Here is a 17744-nt window from a genome sequence, read left to right as displayed (position 1 = left end):
CTTTAGCCAAAGCTCATAAACAGGGACAAAGTCTATTTATGCAAGAGTTGATCCTGCATGTTTTTCATTTCCATGGGAAGTGGTTGCAGTGATAAATGAATGGGCACAAATCAGTAACATAAGACTAAAGCAACACCTTGAGAAGTCTCAGAACTCTTTGGAAGTGTGATTTATCTTCAAAAATGCCTGCAGCTTTGCCTGCACTAGTACTGTTACCCTTGAGGTCATCCTGGAGGCTGTCAATACCTTTACCCTTTATAGACTGGTGTTTCTGTCTCATCACCTCCACCAGCATTTTGATTGAGCTGAGAAGCTGCAGTGATTCTTGGCACCTGCGGTTAAGCCTGTCTCTATGATGTGGGAGCACTGAGCTCTGACAGTGAGGTCCACCAGAAGTAAAGTCACAATTCTCTGTCCAGCTTCCAACCTAATTCTTCTCCATAAATATGGGCCAAACCTGGAGCAGAGATAAGGCCAATTTTGGGGTGTCATTAATTTCATATCAAAGTTGCCTGGGACGTCATCTTTTCTGTCAATGGGAAACTGCAGTGCAGATGGGAGAGGACCTCTCCCACCGCTGGGTGAAGATACACATCGAGGTCAAGCCTAAAGTGTAAAAACCCCTCATTTTGGATGAAGCCAAGCATACCTAAGAGCCTGTGTTAAGTATCGTGTTCAGAATCCCTCAAATGATCTCTAGCATGTATGGGCATACCTCAACAAGCTTTCACCTGTTTAGTGTGTCTAATAATAGCAGTGAACTTGCAGGACAGTGTGCAAACTGCATCCCACACTGTGAGTCCTCAACAGGCTTAGTGCTGTGCCCTCATTCCTATTGTTACTTTATTTAAGCTGGATTATAAAGCTGGTTTGGGCAAGCCTGTTTGTACTGCCATTAAATGGAATCTGCACATTAATCCTCACAAAATATCAATGAGCAATATAGCCACCATAATTTTTTTAATTGTAGGCTTCAAAATAATTTAACAGCTTTTGTGAACTTTATTTCAGGTAATTAGTGCAAATAATTAATGATGAAACAACAACGGTTGCTTTCATAGTGTTAACTGCTTGTGAAAATAGGCCAAGCCCCCCCTCCCCTCATTGGGTAGAGTTGACTTATCATAAGAGGGAAAAGATTTTTAATTCTGTTCTTTAAATTCCCCACTGCCTCTTATCACCCAAAGTCATTCCAGCTAATACCAGCATGTCCATGCATGTCCGCACAGCAGATCACTATATTGGTCATTTTTTGGGCTACTTGGCTAAAATAAAGTAGAGTTTTCTGACCTAGGAATGAGCTCCAACTAGAACTTTGTTGTACTTTCATAGTATTCCTTCAGAATCAATTCATAAGCCTGTTTCCTGCTTTACTATTTCTGTATCGCTGTGCTTCTAGCAGTGCAGCAGGGCAATGTTTAATTCAGGGCAATGGTATTTGTTGTTTATTGAATCTAATGTTTGTTTGACTGTTTAGCATGACTTTTAAATATCTTAATTAGCCTAATTCACAGTAGCACGTGTTTGGTGAACATGAACTTTAAGATAATAAAAAGGAACAAGGTAACTAAATATTTACAAAAGGTGCAGTATAGTTAAAAAGAATTGTAGAGCTATTTAGCTTCAGGGTTTTTTTCATTCTACTCAGGCAACATCGTTCCATCCAGATAAAACTTGAAGATGTGTGTTTCTTCCCTGATCAAACTGAAATAAAATGACATATGTAGGGGAATCCCATAAGATAATATGAGTGTACCTCATATCTGTGAGGGCTGAGAGGATGAGCTGCCTCTTTAAAAAGCTTCCGTGAACCTGTATTGTTGTAGTAAGCTCTGGTAGGCGAGGGGTTGCGTGACTGCAGCAGACTCATTTGTGACCTCAGAAAAGTGGTTATGAAAGTGATCTCTTGATCAGAGGAATAGAGCTCTGCTGCCTGCCAGACCAGCAATGCAGAAATGAGCCTCCTCCCTGCAAATCTGCCCCGGCAGGAGAAAAAGCGTTCCTCTTTTGGATGCAGCGTAATGATTCCTATGAAAAATTCTTGGGCTTAAAACAAAGTGTGCTCTAGAGTATACACTGCCTCCAGTTACATTTCACTTTTTTAAAAATCCTGCAAGATCATCTTTACTTTTTGTGATTTGTAGTTTTCACTCTCTGCCTTAAACCTCTTTTCCTTAATGTAGAGCTAGTAAGTCTTGTTTCAGTGGTTATTGGAAGTAAGCCACAGTGTATATCCAGTGGAGATCATATTGTAACTGATGAAAACACAATAGAAACTAATGGTGATGTCACATGATGAGCATAAAACAGATCTGATGAATCCGTAGATAAGAAATCACTGTTTTTCATCCAGAAACCTGAGACAGAATAAGGAGCACTAGAAATAATTTATGTATCATAGTTCTCCTTATACACACTGTCCACCTGGCCCTGATCAGTCAGTGAAAGCTGCAATTGGCTATGACTGCCTAGAAGGTTGAAGCTATAATCCTATATGTTTCATGAATGAGATACAAGATCCTTGTCCCTATCCCATAAGGAATACTCGTTATTTCTTTGGTAGCTTGCTGTGAGTCAAGGCAGCAGGCACATTTGTAGGAGTCAGACTTGCCTGTTCAAGTCAATGACACATGCAGAAGAGTTGAAACTGGAGAAAAGGTTATCTTTTATTAGCTAGAACTTTGTTTCTGAAATATAAAACATTGGTTTTCCTTATCTTCAAATGGGACAAGTCTGATAAGAACTCTGTGCCTGCCTTGTAATTTTATCACTGTATCTAAGTATTCTCTGGTTTTAAAAATTGAAAAGCAAATCAAGGCAGGGAAAAATTTACAGTATTAGAGCATTTAAATATTACCTTTCCTGTCCTTTATAAAGACAGAATTTTTTATTATGCTTAGAAAATTTGAAGTTGTTAATTCTGGCTATTGACCTAGGGATCGTGGCACTTTTAAGAAACCTAATTTCTCTGCTACCTGAAAGGGAGAGAAAATGTAAGTCCACTACTGGTCTGTTTAGGGTCTTTGGCATCTGCTTGGGATCTTTTTCTGACTACGGAACATGGCTGTCAGGAAAAGCAAAGCAAAACCTTTGTGAGGAAGTGAAAAATAAAGGTTATTGTAGTAATTGAATACACTGTGTTGCATGCATTTTCTACTTCTGCAGAAGGTTCCTGTTCTGCAAAGGAATTTATTTTTGGACAAACCATAATGTCTTCTCTGCAGGCCCTCTGTCTTATGAGGGATTCCAGTTGGGAACAACATCCATCTGTTTGGGTAGCTTTACAGGACTAGTTTTTAAGTGCATACATTAAAATATTAATGTGGATAAAAACACATTTAAGAGAGTCAGGGATTGTAACATTATCAGTTTAGGCATCTGGCAGTTCAGTTTCTGACTTCTGTTGTCAGATAGTTCTTAATTTTGAGCTTTTAGGTAAGATTGTCATGCTATTGGTTTTCTTCATCATTCCAATATGTTCTGGAATACAGCTCAATGTTTTAAAATTATCCTGGAAATTGATTCTGAAATAATTTTTTAAAACCTTTAAGATAATGTCCCTGATGTTTCATTTGCCCTTATCTTGTCTCAGTGTATGTTGTTACTTCCTGAAGTAAAAAATCCCAAGCTTGAGTACCTCCTCTCTGGCATATTTTTTCCCACAGCACTTCAGGTGGTTTAACTTCTCAAGGCTTCGTGCACTTGATGTCACCGTGGCAGCCTCCACAGGCAGCAGAAAAGGCCAAGCAGAGCAGCTCTGCCTTAGAAAGAGAGCACTGTGCTCTCTGGGGTGTGTGTGTTTGCTGTTGTGCAGAAGTGTGCTGTGATATCCAGCTGATTTAAAGGTGGAGATTCCCATATTTCCTCTGTCAGACGTCTTTGCTTCTTTAAAGTGCTGGGAAACAAACGTGTCTTTACCTTTAATGTTGGACACTAAGGCTGCTATATAAACCAGATATTAAAGAATTGTTCTTATGATATTCCCAACTCTAAAACTGTTGGATCCAGATTTGGTTTTCTGGGTAACACATGCACATCCTGTGCACTAAGGTCTCAGTGTGAATATTTTAGATGCAGTGTTTATTTCATCTTAAAGGTTTCCTTTATCCTCTCCAGATCGTGTGCATTGGCTATTTTTAAACAGACTCTTGGATGATATACTGGTCTACTGGCACATGTTCTTTCAACTCTCTTCTAAGAGATGCTGACTAAATTCCTCTTGGAACCAGCAGGTGTGAATTTTAGCCTGTGTCATTCCATGCAGAATGGTGCAATGAAAATTATAAAGGCACAAGAAATTGAGGAGTGGAAGCTTAGGACATAGTCTGTTTGAATCATGCTCCTGGAAAAGAGTTATCAAATCCAAAAAGGCTAGCAAAGGTTATGTAAATCTCACATAAGTTAGCCATTGTCAGGTTGCTTTTATCAAGAAATGCAAGAGATGCTTTCTTCCGCATTTTCCTAGTTGCATTTATTTTCATGCTTGATCTTTGATTTGAGTTTGTCCTTCAGTGATTGATTAGTAAATGTGGAGAAGGTAAAACCATGCACATCATCTTCTATAGCCAATAGAGACTAAAAATGTTCAGATATTCTTAAGGTAAATCTGTTATCAAGACTTCATTGTATTTCTGCTGTAAGATGCAATTCTTACAATCACCTTTCCAAAAGCGGGAAAGATTCCAGTAAACTTCAGTTGCTTACTTATGAACACACAGAGCTTTCCTCTTAACTGCCTTTTCAGTAAAAATGGATTTTGGTCTCATTACTTATGTTTCTAAAAAATATTTCAGGCTCAAGTTTATTTCAATAGGCTGTTTATCACAAAAGAATGTTTTTTGTTATTTTTGGATGCAATGATTAGTCACAAGCTGTTCTTTCATCATATGCTTAAATTTAGTCACATACAGGCTTTCTCATAAGGTTCTGATTTTTCTTATTGTCACTTCTGTGATATACTTTGTTTCACGTCACAGATGCTGCTGTTGTGCATCTGTTGTTTATTTTCTGTCTGCAACAAATTTTGTGGACAAAACTATGGCATTGCAGTGAGAATATAACAATATAAGAGATGCACTACTGTGTCACACCAGTGGTCCATCTAGTCTGAAATTCCTGTCTTCAAAATTGCTGTCTTTTATCTACTTTAAAGCATACTTGTGCTAGTATTACAGGGCACTTCACAGTCCTCATATTGTGGTGTTGGGCAAACAGCAGTTCTGCATTCAGTTTATCCAGTGCCCTTATAGTTTTGTAAACCTCTGCTATATCTCCCCTCATCCTTCTAAGTAAAAAGTCACAGCCATCTTAGCCTCTCCTCCAAGGGCAACTGCCTCTGCTGTGGATATCAGTGTCCATTGATGTGTTATTTTCATTGGGAGAATCAATCCTGAAAAAACGGTCTAATGACAATGAAAAGCATGAGCCATATCAAAGAGGACAACATTGTTGGGCCATAGAGAGAGAAAACGCCAGGAATTCAGAGGATATAGAGAACACATTTCTTAAACTATATCTGGGCAGGGGAAAAGATGAACAGCTATTCAGACAAGAAGCCATTATGAAGGATTTTTTGAAGAATGGGGAAACTCTTCAAGTATTTTTGATAGGCCATGTTGTCCGTAGATCCTAGAACCAATGTGTCCTGATGTGCTGTTCCTCTGAGTATGTAGATATGTCATGATCCGTGGGATTTGCTGAGATCCTACTCAAGCAATTAAGATGTAACAGGTCAGAACACTGCAATACACTTTAGACTAATTGTGCATCAGTTTGTTGAAGTCACAAATGAAACATAAACCTACATTCATTGGACATTCTAAGGTCCTTAACTCCGGAACTATTCAATGTAAAGCAGACTTTCTAAATACAGAAAGTATTAGAAAGTATCAGAAATTTTTTTTTCCATTCTAAACTTATGCTGGATGTCATGATTCTGATTAATGGATATGTAATTTAAAAATTTAAAAGTGCAAGAAAGAAATGTTAGAATAATTTTAAATTTTTGTGAGTGATGTAGGTATTGATTTGAAACTGGAATAAGTCGTCTGCAGATTTCTTACTCAAGGTTGCTGATAACTCAGGCTTGCAATCCATTTTGTAGTTTGAGAGAATAACCCATTTTTACTTACCTTTTATGTGTTAATTCAGAAGGGCGTGCAAGCAAATACTCAGACAAGCTAACATATTACCACTTAATTAAATAATGGAATAGTACACAGATAAAATTAGGCCCCAGGACTGAACCTATAAATCAATATGTTTCCACGATCACATCATCATATTTAATGTAGTAGAAAATAAAATGGAATTGTGAAGACAAACAGGAAGGCTGTTACTTGGAATAAGTCTTATATCTTAGGATAATTTCAGAGGGCTGCATGTCTTCAGGAGTCTTGTAGCCAATATATCTTCCAGACCAACTGATAGCTCAAATATTTACTCACAGTGATGCAAACAGATCTCTAAAATATCTCCTTTGCCAAGGCACAATGTGGGGCTGTCTGTTGAGGAGATCATCTGTTGAGTCATATGAAGAGAGAAAGGTTGCAACAGTAAGATACAGAGAAGAAATGTGTTTTCTAGACAACTTCTATTGAGTCTGTTGTTTGTATAGCTAGCACACAATTTGTTCCACGTGGAGCTTTTCTTTGGATCTTTGATACCTCAGAAATTATGGGACAGGGGAGATATTATTGTCCCGGACTACATTTAAACTCAACATACAAGTGTGATTTCCTATGAGATACAGATAGAATAAGCCAGCGAAAAACAGAGGAAGAGTTAATAACTCATTTTGCATGTTCTCCATAGACATACACCTTTTATGAAAACCACTGCACCATTCTCAGCATTTCTTAAATTATTCTACACATTTATAAACCAAGAATTGTGGAAACAGGAAGCGTCCATCCGGAATTTACCCTAATGCTCATTCACCCAAAACATTAATCCACTTCTTATCTTACAAAATTAATTGTAATGTTTGTAATTAAATAATGAAAGTTTTCCTGAAGGGAATGAGAAATGTCCGTTGCTGGGAATACTCAAAAACTGAGGAACCTGCCTAAGCAAGGTTAGCTCTGTTCTGATCAGGGCAAGGTAGACCAGATGACCTTCAAAGGTCCCTTTCAACCTACACCTCCCTAAGTTTTTGTGATTATGTATCCTGACTCAGTTAACAGACCTGGGCTCCCCACAAGTGAACCACTTTCCTAAACCTTCACAGAACTCTGCACTGCAGCACAACTGAACATTTGCAGACAATTCTTTTCACCTTCTCAGCTTGCTTCGTGTAGACTCTATTTCCCAAAGGCACACAGACGTCTTTTTTTACATGCAAGGAAAAAAAACCATCCTGACTCAGTCACCTCTGTCAGAAGTCCTCGGTTTGTGTTTCTTCTTTCACCTGGACCTGGATTCTGATACTGCCTTTTTGCTGGACTACTCCGTACTGCCTGCCCTGGCATCACAACAGCTCCATCCCAAAGACTCTGTTGATCATGAATTCCAACCCCAAACTAATTCTGTTCCGATCACAACCTTGCTCGACAGTTAGATCAAGAGGGAAAAAATAAGACTGACAGGGTTTAGAGGGCAGAGTGAAGACGATAGTGGATTTTTTTCTGGGAACTGGAGGAAAGCACAGCAGGACTTCCCCAAGGCGAGAGGCTCGTCCTCTCTTTTTTGCCTGCTGGAAACCCTGTATGAGAATTCATCCCTAATACATTGTCAGATCACCACTAATTTTTCTAATGGACAGGATCTCTCAGAACTGATATTTGTAGAAAAAACTATAGGAATGTGAGTTTTCCCTCTCTTTTCTCTGTATTTCTGTAGAAATAATTTCCATGTGTACTTACACACACACACTCAGACAGCATTGGCAGCTGGATCAGTGTTTTAGAGAGTTCATCTGATCTGCAGTAATTTCTAAAAACTCAAAACCCTCCAGTGGAATATCGTGAAACCGGCCGTACCGACGATCGCTCCAGCGGAGTGTTTTACTGTTTGCAAAGGGATTTGACTCGGGGCAAACACTCCTCACCCCTCCCACAGCGGGCTCTCTCCCTTCTCCCTGCTGCACGAGAGTTATTTCTCTGATCCTTTACTCTAAGCTCCTTTGCTTTTTTTAGGCAACTTCCAGATATCTGATACAGTATATAATGAGGAATTAGGTTCCATTACACGAAGGCTTAACCTTCTCGAAAAGCATTCAGCGCTTGCCAGGAGTCATCAATATTTAACAGCTGTTGTTATTATGAAATACTTCATAGGGTAATGTGGCTCGTCTGCTCGCACGCAAGGGTTTGAACGGCGGCCAGGCGCTGTCAGAGCCGCCGGGAGATTGACAGGCGGCGAGCCTTGCGTGACAGCGGGGCCGGGGTTACTCAGCACTCTGCCTCCTCCGCAGCGGGCACTCCTCCTCCCCCTCGCCCGCCTTCAGAAGGGCTCCTCCGGACACTGGGACACGGGCTGGGGGCGAGCTGGCCCCTCCAGCCCCGGGGAGAGAGAGGAGGGCAGCCCGGCGCTGGCATCCCTTTGATGCCCCTCTCGCACGGGGGAAAAGGGATGAGGCTCGCTGGGAAAGGGGAGCAGTGGTTCTGGAAGGAAGAGCGGCCGGGATCTGGAAAGCAAAAGGGTTCGGTTTGTACCTTAAATAAATGTCATGCTGTACTCGAGAAACTTCAAAGGGAAGTCAGATTTCAAAGGATCCCTTAAGAAGAAGCAGACTGAAAAAAACCTCTAAGTTGGGAAGAAAAACTCTGCATTACTGCTAGCGTAATTTCATCTGGCATTCTGGTAGCCTCCGCAACAGGACCAAGCACCATACAGCTTTTATTCAGCTTTTATGCATTTTGGTGCTGATTTCTTTCCCAAAGCATTTGCACAACCTGTGCGTTGCCACCTTTCAGAGTGCAAACGTCCCTTCCACCTTGTTTGGCAATGTATAACAACTGCTCCTTACGCTGTATATTTTTTAATTTCAGTGTTCATCTAATGACCCCATCCTAATTGTCACTCGGTGTTCTCTGTAACGCAGCCAGAGGAAACAGACCATTGCAGTTCATGGCTCTAGGTTTGTTAAGCAGAATTGCTCATACTGAGTGTTTCCGAGTCAATTTGTTTTGTTTTCTTAGTATTCAGAGTAACACGCAGAGCTGATTCTTCCTGCAGCTAGAAGATCCAGGAAGAGAGACCCCGTTCTCACTTCCTTTCGAGTAACAGTTACCAAATACCCAAGATTTGCATGCTTAAAGCAGTATCTCTGAACCTGCAGTCTGGATTTGGGTATTTTCATCCACCTGTTTTAAGAAACAATTTATCCCCTGGGCATCACTGGAGAGAACCTGGAGTCCTTGTAGGAGGGCTTGAAACTGAAGAAGACTGTATGGTCCCCTTCCTGCACCCCAAATGAACCCAGGCAAGTTGTTCAGTTCAGAAGCAGTATTCTTTCACTGTTCATTTCTTGCCTGTGCTGTCGCTTGGTGCAGGCACCTGGGGCAGCTGGGGTACGCTTTGCCCCCGTGTTAGTCTGTTGCACAGCCTAACTTAGCAGCTAATTTTGCTGATTATTTTCTGAAAAATGAAGGTTGCTCTTGTGCAGCATGAGGTACAAAAATAGTAAAAGAATTAAACCCATGGGTTTAAAAAGTATGGTTTTATGAGGCTCCTGGAATCTTCATCCCTTTGAACTAAAGAGTAACCAGCAATGAATAAATGTTCTGTTATTTCTGGGGGAAAGGGAATGGCTAGTTTCATAATGCTTCTCTAGACTGTGTTAGGCAATTTTTCTCTTCTTTACAATATTCCAGATTTGGTTTTCAAGCCAAGGTGTTTGCAAATGCAGATAGCAATGCTTGTATCAGAACTGGAGGCTTAAAAGAAGTCTCAGGCTTTTACATTGTTCTGGGCAGAGAGAGTGCAGCTGTGAAAGCCTCAACAGCACTATCTGAGACCATCCCATACTCAGTCAGCCGATTTTACAGTCTGCTCTCTGGACTTTTTTTCTCCATTAATTAACTGTCAATTCTAACTCAATTTTTTTTTTTTTCCACTCCTTTCACTGCTTTCAGATTAGAAAGTGAAGCAATATCCTCAGATCTTTGACCTGTCTTCCAGGAAACTATATTGGTCATTTGATTTCTTTTTTTTTCTCCCTCTTCTTTTTCTTCCTAGCCACCTTTCCGTGTATATTTCCACAGTGTTGTCTTTTGTAGGACCCAGAATTTCCAGACTTGTTGGCTTTTAGTGTTGCATGGGATTGCACCATGCACACTAGATCGCATGACCTTGCAAAACTGTCAGCCTCGGTACATGTATCTCTGGTATTTATCATTCTATGGTATCAATATGCTCATTCATCTTCTTTGGCAGAACAGCTCCATCTTCTGTTTTATTTCATGTTCTGGAAGTGCAGGCTCGATACATTGTGCACAGAAAACAGTCTCTGGTGTTACCACTCTCCACCTCTTCAGTTTGCTGATTTTTAACCTGGTAGATGAGCACCCGGTGCTGACCACCAAAAGGGTTGCCTCTCCCACAGAAAGTAGTCCAAAGCTCCATAAAGCTAAACCTCTCAATTTTATTTATTTTTTTTTTTTTTTTTTACAACTAGCAGCATTCATCAGACTGCCTGCAGTATCAGCTTTTCTCTTGCTCCATTCTTGATATGTGGGAACTCCAGCAGCCCATTTCCCCCTCAGGTCACTGAGTCACCCTTTGCTGGTTTTTATTTTTCAGCTTTCCGCAATTTGCTCCTCCCTGCCTACCAGAGACAGTACTCCTGCATTCTTCAAGCTCTCATTTGTTTCCATCATCATAGGCTTCGTTGTTGCTCCAGAGGGACACCATGTTATGAGATGTCTAAGCTTGATCACAGCTGTCTTGGCATCAGTCTTTTCTATCAAGCCACCCATCATAACCAATTCTTGCTGTCCTGTTCTCTCTCATGATTCTTGGTGGTGACAGGGGTATTGTTAGACTGTTCTGTTTTCTTCTCCCTGTTTTCCTGCCTAGTCAGATAACATCTTGCGAGTTTCCCTCATCTGCCTGTCACGTCTTGCTTTTCCTCCTCCTCCTCATTTCTTTCAGGATCTGTGTGATTTTCTGCCTGTCTTGGTCTGCTTTCTCTAGGTGAGAGGCTATCACCAGCACCTCTCTTCTGAGGTGTCACTGCAGTATCAGCCCAGCCGTAGGTGGATTAATCAAGTGTTTCCAGCGCAGGGAGGCAGAAGGAGAGTGAGCAGTGAGTGACAGCTCTGCTGCCTTGGGTGCAAGGAGCAAACATTCCCATGTCCGAGGAGCATTCACTTCTTGCAGCGATGGTGTTATTTGTCTTTCTTTGATGGTGAAGTGGGTCTCCTTGCAGTCAGGCCAGTGAGAAGGGTTGGCTATGAAACGGATGTGTGTGGCCTAACATATGGGTAACTCTAACTGGCAAAATAACATTAAAATACTTTCCATTTGGAGATGGAATTTATAGTAGCCAGACGAGTTGCAGAACAAACATCTCTTGTGCTTCTGCCGCTGTGTTTGTATGAGCCTGAAGGCTAACAAGCAGGCAGGGAGCTCTGGCCCGCTCAGTTGGGTAAAATAATAGTTTCCACTAATGATGAAGTTTGAATGGATGGAATTTTCACAACACCAAAAGAGCGCATCAAAGAAATAAACCTTCGTTTCCTCTCACCCCTCCCTGTCTGTTTATTAACCTGAGCAAAGACCGCAAACCACCATGTCAGTAATTACAAAAACATCTTTTCTGAAGAGGGGAACTCTGGAATAGGGCATTGGAATAGGGGTTGAGCTTTTAAAAATTGTTGTGATGAGGTATTTAAAAGACGTGTGGATGTGGCACTTAGGGACATGGTTTAGTGGCAGACTTGGCAGTGCTGGGTTGGTGGCTGGACTTGATGATCTTAAGGGACACTTTTTCAACCTAAATGAGCACAGTCTTCTGTGTCTGTTCTTATAGACAGGCCTAGCAGAAGGCCTAGGTGATCGGGGGGAAAAAAAGAAACCATTTCTTAAAATCAACCATTAGCTTAAAATGTACACCAAAACGAAAATGCAAGTTTAACAATTTTTATATTCTATTCACAGCAGACTAGCTTGCAAGTCTGAAATTCCAAAACTGTTTTGGCTGGAAAATATGGGAAGGGACCTGTTTAAAGCAGCCTGGGATTTTCTTGATGTGTTTTTTTCCATGCCCAGGGGAGGGATTTATGACATCTAATTATACATTTGAGATAATTGCTTTGGGGTAATGATGGACATTATCACTTTCAGCAAATATTTACAATGTAAGCTAAAACCTGTCACAAATATTCAGTTGGTGTGATTCTGAGTTGCCATCATTTGTTGTCAAATGCTCATCTATCCTGCAACAGTCCCTTACGAGGCTGTTAAATCAATAAGGAGCTCTTGCATGGGCTCAGAAGCTTTAGAGGCTTGCTGTTTTTCTCCTCTTCTTATTCTAGCTTGATACAAACTACTCCTGCCATCTAACCCCTTTTTTGGCAGGGAGGTTTTATTTTTGGTTGGTTGGCTTGTTGTTGGGGTTTTTTGGTTTTTTTTTAGTGTTGGTTTGGGTTTTTTTTTTTTCAATTGGTGTTTTTTGTTCTGTTAACCATCTCTGGCTGTGTCTGTTCCCACTCCCCTTTGCCTGGAAGAGGAAATGTGTATCAGACATCCCAGATAATGTCACTGGGATGCTCTCCTTTCTCATTCTCTCAAGAAGAGAAAAAACAGAAAACTAGATCCCTGTTTGCTATCAGGATATTTGTATGACCCTTTTCTGGAGTGAAAGATTACTTAATTTTTACTAACCAAGTGATAGAGACACGTTCCTGTTGTACTCCCTAGATGATGCCAAAGCCCAATAATCAAGAGATGCCAGTCTTCTCAGAAATTCTTTATTATCCCCAGAAATGGGATTGTATTTCAGCTATTTTTCTGTGGGATATGTTGATAAGGAAGAATTTGAGCCTTCAAAGATATTTGAGATCAAACAATGTGAAGGAAGAGCACTCACCAGCTGAGTGAGCTTTTACCATGAAAGCTTTTACCACTCACCATGCTTTTACCATGAAAGCTTAATATTTTTTCCCTATTATTAGGGAAAATATATGGTATTTTAATCTGTAATGAGAACTATTTATTCATGAATTTCATGGAGCAAGTGACCTGGTAAAAACAAACTTTAAAACTCTGTGTAAAAATTAAACAGTTTAAGAATATTCCCTTGAATCTTACAGTCAGGCTGAAACTTGTAGGAATGAACAGAGTAAAGTGAGACCAAAACTAATCTGATGTCAAGGAGGTCAGCACTGGAAATTAGAAACTTATTCACTCCCTTCTCTTCAGAGCTATATAGACATTTCTCTGTATTGTCTTAATACATATTTTTATAAACAAAACAACTTGCTAACTTTCTTTTGTTTCTTTCCTGTGAGTTTTGGTTGTTGTTTTATGTAGAGTAGACTAATGGAAAAAATATGTTCAATAAAAAATGTGATAGATATTTCACATAAAAAACATCTGGACTGTAACATATGTATCTATCTCCAGCACAAGGATAAAAAAAAAAAAAAAAAAGGTTAAGGAAGTTGTCAGTAACCGAGATCCAGACCACAAGGACAGTAACCACCAATTAAATTCAATGCATGTTGAATTTTTTCAAGAATTTTAGTTGTGACCCTAATCGTTATGATTTCTAAACTGATGATACCTCTTTCTAACAGCCATTCAAGAAAAGCACTTTAAGAAGCAAGTTGGCCAAACGATAAAAGAAGACAATATATCTAACAAGACTGCTGTACAAGAAGGTGGACTTCTACTAGAAGTGAGTGAAAAAATGCTGGGGTTTTTTTCCTGGCTGTAATTTATTCAGTTTGATGATGTATTTGGGCTGATGATTTGTGGCAGCTTTGAACAAACTGTCAGTCTTAGTGGGAGTCTTTCAAGAACCATGTTTGTGAAGGCTTCTTGCAAGAGCAAAACTGGCAGTCGTGACAGTCACCGTCAGTGTCCATTTGGGCAATTGCACCTTGCACCCTTGCTTGCATCCTTGAATTTACCAGTGAACTCCAGCAGGCCAGGTCACAGGTCTTTTTCTCCTTTAGGTTTATTTTACTTGGCCCATATTTTGAGGATGTCAACATGAACTTTCCTGATTTCTGATCTGAGCTGAGTATATTCTAGGATATTTTAGTTTATCTTACTTCCTCAACTCTGTATTCTGCACACACACTGTGTCAGCAAAAGTTATCCCTTCTATGTATTTTTATCCCCTTTAGGCTGACTTTATATTGGCAGAGCAGCATAAAGGGGCCATGCTGTTACTGAGAATTAGATCCATTAATTTTAAGGAAGAATTAATACTGCCGTGAACCAGCGGTCCATCCCAGATACATCTGCATTTCAAACACATGATGTAATAATGCCTTTTATACACTGAGGTCCTTGGAAATTCCTGTGTGATTAGGAGTACATATGCTCAGTTGCTTTGGATAGGATAATATTCATGGTATAAAAAATGTGTTTTAATGACAGCCCTGAGATGTGTGTAAATGTAAATTAAATAGTAGCCTCCAGCAAGTAATTGCTGAATACTGTTAAACTAAAACATATTTTAGTCTGAGATCCAATACCATAAGTTACTCAACTCTATGGAATGGAAACTGGCACCCTGCTTTCCTTCCTCTTAATATTTCAGAAAATTTTTAATTTTAGATTTTGAAGGGGCATCTGATTAGTTACTGATTCTGCCAAAACAAGATGTTTGGCTGTCAGGTGTTATTCTGTAGCCATTTCCATTCTCAATGAAAAGGGAATACAGGGTGTATAATAAATGATAAATATGGTGAGTATATAAATTTTAACGAGGGTCTCCTATAATTAGTCTATGTTTTGTTGTGTGTAGTTATAATCATTAAGCATCCTCAAACAGTAGACTGACTGCTGTGAGTACAAGGAGAGAACACTGCCGCACAATTTGGGGCAGGTTATAAGAGACTGCTATTGCTAAATATGCTCTGCTTACTGCAGGGTCACATTCCCCCTGAATACAGCAGAGATATTTTATTCTGGATCATACTTAAAGTGAATCATTAACTGGATGATTAAGTGCATGTTAATATGAAGGTACTTGCCAGGCTTCATTTATGGGCACGTCTGACCTAGAATAAGAGGGTGAGTTTTCCTTAGGGCTTGTCGGGAACATTTTCTGAGTACTGAGTTTGGCTTGGATCCTCATTCAGTGGTTATGGCACATGAAGAAAAGTGGGTTTTTATGTTGTTCAACCAAACTCACCATGTTGGTTATTAGGAACTGCGGGATTTTTAACTAAATTTCACATTTCTGATTCCTTCCAAGAAGAAGCAAACCATGGTTGCTGTTCTTTGTACATTGACTCATGAATCTGACTACTTTATTTGCTCTCAAAAGATGATTTTCAGCTGTTGAAAGCCACTTTCCATGTCATGACAACACCTTGCACTGTGCAACCTCTCCTAGATGCTTTATAGAATACAAACCAGAATAATCTGAGTCACCAAAGTATGCACGAATAATACCGTTCCTGAGTGCAATGTTAATGGAAAATCAAGAATAAGTGCCTTTTTTTTTTTTTGTCTCCCTAGTGGGTATAGTCACTCGGCTTTATGTATGGAGAGAAATATGGGATAACAAGAACCTAATTACTCGTAAATAGTGTATCTGGGACTCTTGAGTCTTGGAACAATGTAGTATTTCTTCTTTCAGCTTGAAAGAAAACAATGGAATTAGGCTGTCTTCAAAATATGTTTAAAATGTTTTTTATTTCTAAAGGCTTCTGCCACAACATGTGTTTTTTATTTAAGATTTTATGGAGATTTTTTATAGCTATAATCAAATAGCTTTCATCAGCAATAACAGAACAAACAACGATACTAGTTTATCAAAGACTTTTTAGGGGAGCACAGCAGGTATCTAAATAAATAATTTCTTTTGGTGCTTTAAGATAATTTCTTCTGGATAAGAGAGCTTTGCTTGCCATCTTTGTTTTCCTTTGAAGAGAAGACAGACAAGAGTCTAAGAACCAAAGTCTAATTTTATTAAGGATTTTTTTAAAATATGTCCTATTCTCGCAATCTTTATTGTCCTTTGAGACTTCACATTCCAACAATTTGACTGCAGTAATGATTTTTAACCTTTTTTAAATGATTCTTTTAGCTTTTAATATTTTCCAAGACAGGTGGTTTTGCAACCCTTGTGCCCCATGCCTTCTGGCACAAAAGGGCCACATTCAGTTTCTGAAGCCTGTTAGTGAATACTTAAGGAACACTGGGACAAACCCAAAACCAGAAAAAGGGGAAAATACGTTGTATTGGCAGTCAACAAGTCCAGATAGAGTTTATGGGGTGATGGGGTGGAGAGACACAATAAAATGGTGACTTGGAAAAATAATGAATCACTGGTGGGTATCTAGGCAATAGCCTTGATTGCAGGATTCATCTCATGGCTGTTAGCCACCTCCTGCTCTTCCCCCCAGCTATGCTGCACTCGTAATCTTAAGTCCAGACTCAGAGTCTACACTGTGGCGCAGGTAATTGCCCATCCCAAATGGCTGTGTAACTGTCATGTGTTATACTATTCACTGATCACTGGAAGAATTAAATGCCTGCTGTTAAGAGGGAGGCTCTATATGGACTTGCTTTCCTAATGAGATATAATTGGGCATCATCCCATCATCACCTCCAACACTGCTCCTTGAGTAACCAGCATTTGTGCACTATCAGTGCCCTGCTAAAATTGTCACTTGGGCTTTATTGACCACTTCACAGTTGCTCCTGCAGTTTTTCTGCTTGTCATGGAAGAATAATTGATGCTCAAATTTCTGTGTCAACCCTTGCTGCTAAAGAGGTGCCTTCATGGACTTTGTTTTTTCTTCATTATGCCTGTTGGTCTTCTATTATGCTCTTGTAGGCTGAAGCATAGGGTTTATGGCATCTCTGTCACCAGATATATTGGACCTAATTCTTTTCAGGTGTGAAAACAGTGTTTTATAACCAAAATATCACACTAAATATAAAGAAATATGGACAATGCAGGCAGTTCCCAAGCAGATGCTAGAGGAGTAAGGCTGCCTGGTTCTATCAAGCACCCTTCTCACTGATGAATATTGATAAAGGACAGATGTGGCCTTTTAGTAATTTCCATGCTCACTGGCTGCTCAGACTCTTTCCAAGAAGATCCATGTTGTTTTTCAGGATGCTCCAAGCCATGCTTTTTACAATTCAAGGTCAGATTTCCATGAGTCTGCTACCATTAAGGCTTCAGGGCTCAAGAATTTCTGTGGATTTGTCTTCTGTTTTTCTTCATGGCTGCATTGAAGATGCCAGTCTTCAGAAGACTGTCCTGATATTTCCTATTTAGCAATACTGTACATTCCATTTAATACCTTTATCAAGGACCTGGATAAGGGGATCAAGGGCACCCTTGGTCAGCCTCACAAGACACAAAGTTGGATGGGAGTGTTGGCCTGCTTGAGGGCAGGAGGGTTCTGCAGAGGGATTTGGAGAGGCTTACTACTTATTTAAATTTTTAGACAGAGATTTGGAGGTGCCTGGCATCTTAAATATCTTAAAATCACAATTATATGGTCCTTTACTTTAATAAATAAATAAATTACTAATGGCTTCAAAACCATGAAAGCTGGGTTTGGTGGTGCAACCATTATAATTCTCCACTGATATTAATAATC

At 39.8% G+C, this 17744-nt stretch overlaps 1 protein-coding gene across 1 annotated transcript in view; it reads left to right on the top strand.

Annotated features, from left to right (window-relative positions):
- The window catches only part of AHRR (aryl hydrocarbon receptor repressor), a 63141-nt gene that overhangs the window by 22861 nt on the left and 22536 nt on the right, over window positions 1–17744 (top strand). Inside the window, exon 3 of the mRNA XM_066327751.1 lies at window positions 13743–13843. Within this exon, the coding sequence (XP_066183848.1) occupies window positions 13743–13843 (101 nt within the window). The remainder of the gene's footprint in view (window positions 1–13742; window positions 13844–17744) is intronic.

This window comes from Sylvia atricapilla, chromosome 1, assembly GCF_009819655.1.
Source record: "Sylvia atricapilla isolate bSylAtr1 chromosome 1, bSylAtr1.pri, whole genome shotgun sequence".
In the NCBI taxonomy this organism is placed as follows: domain Eukaryota; kingdom Metazoa; phylum Chordata; class Aves; order Passeriformes; family Sylviidae; genus Sylvia; species Sylvia atricapilla.
The sequence above is the reverse complement of the archived record's forward strand: the minus strand, read 5'-3'. Positions and strand labels throughout refer to the sequence as shown.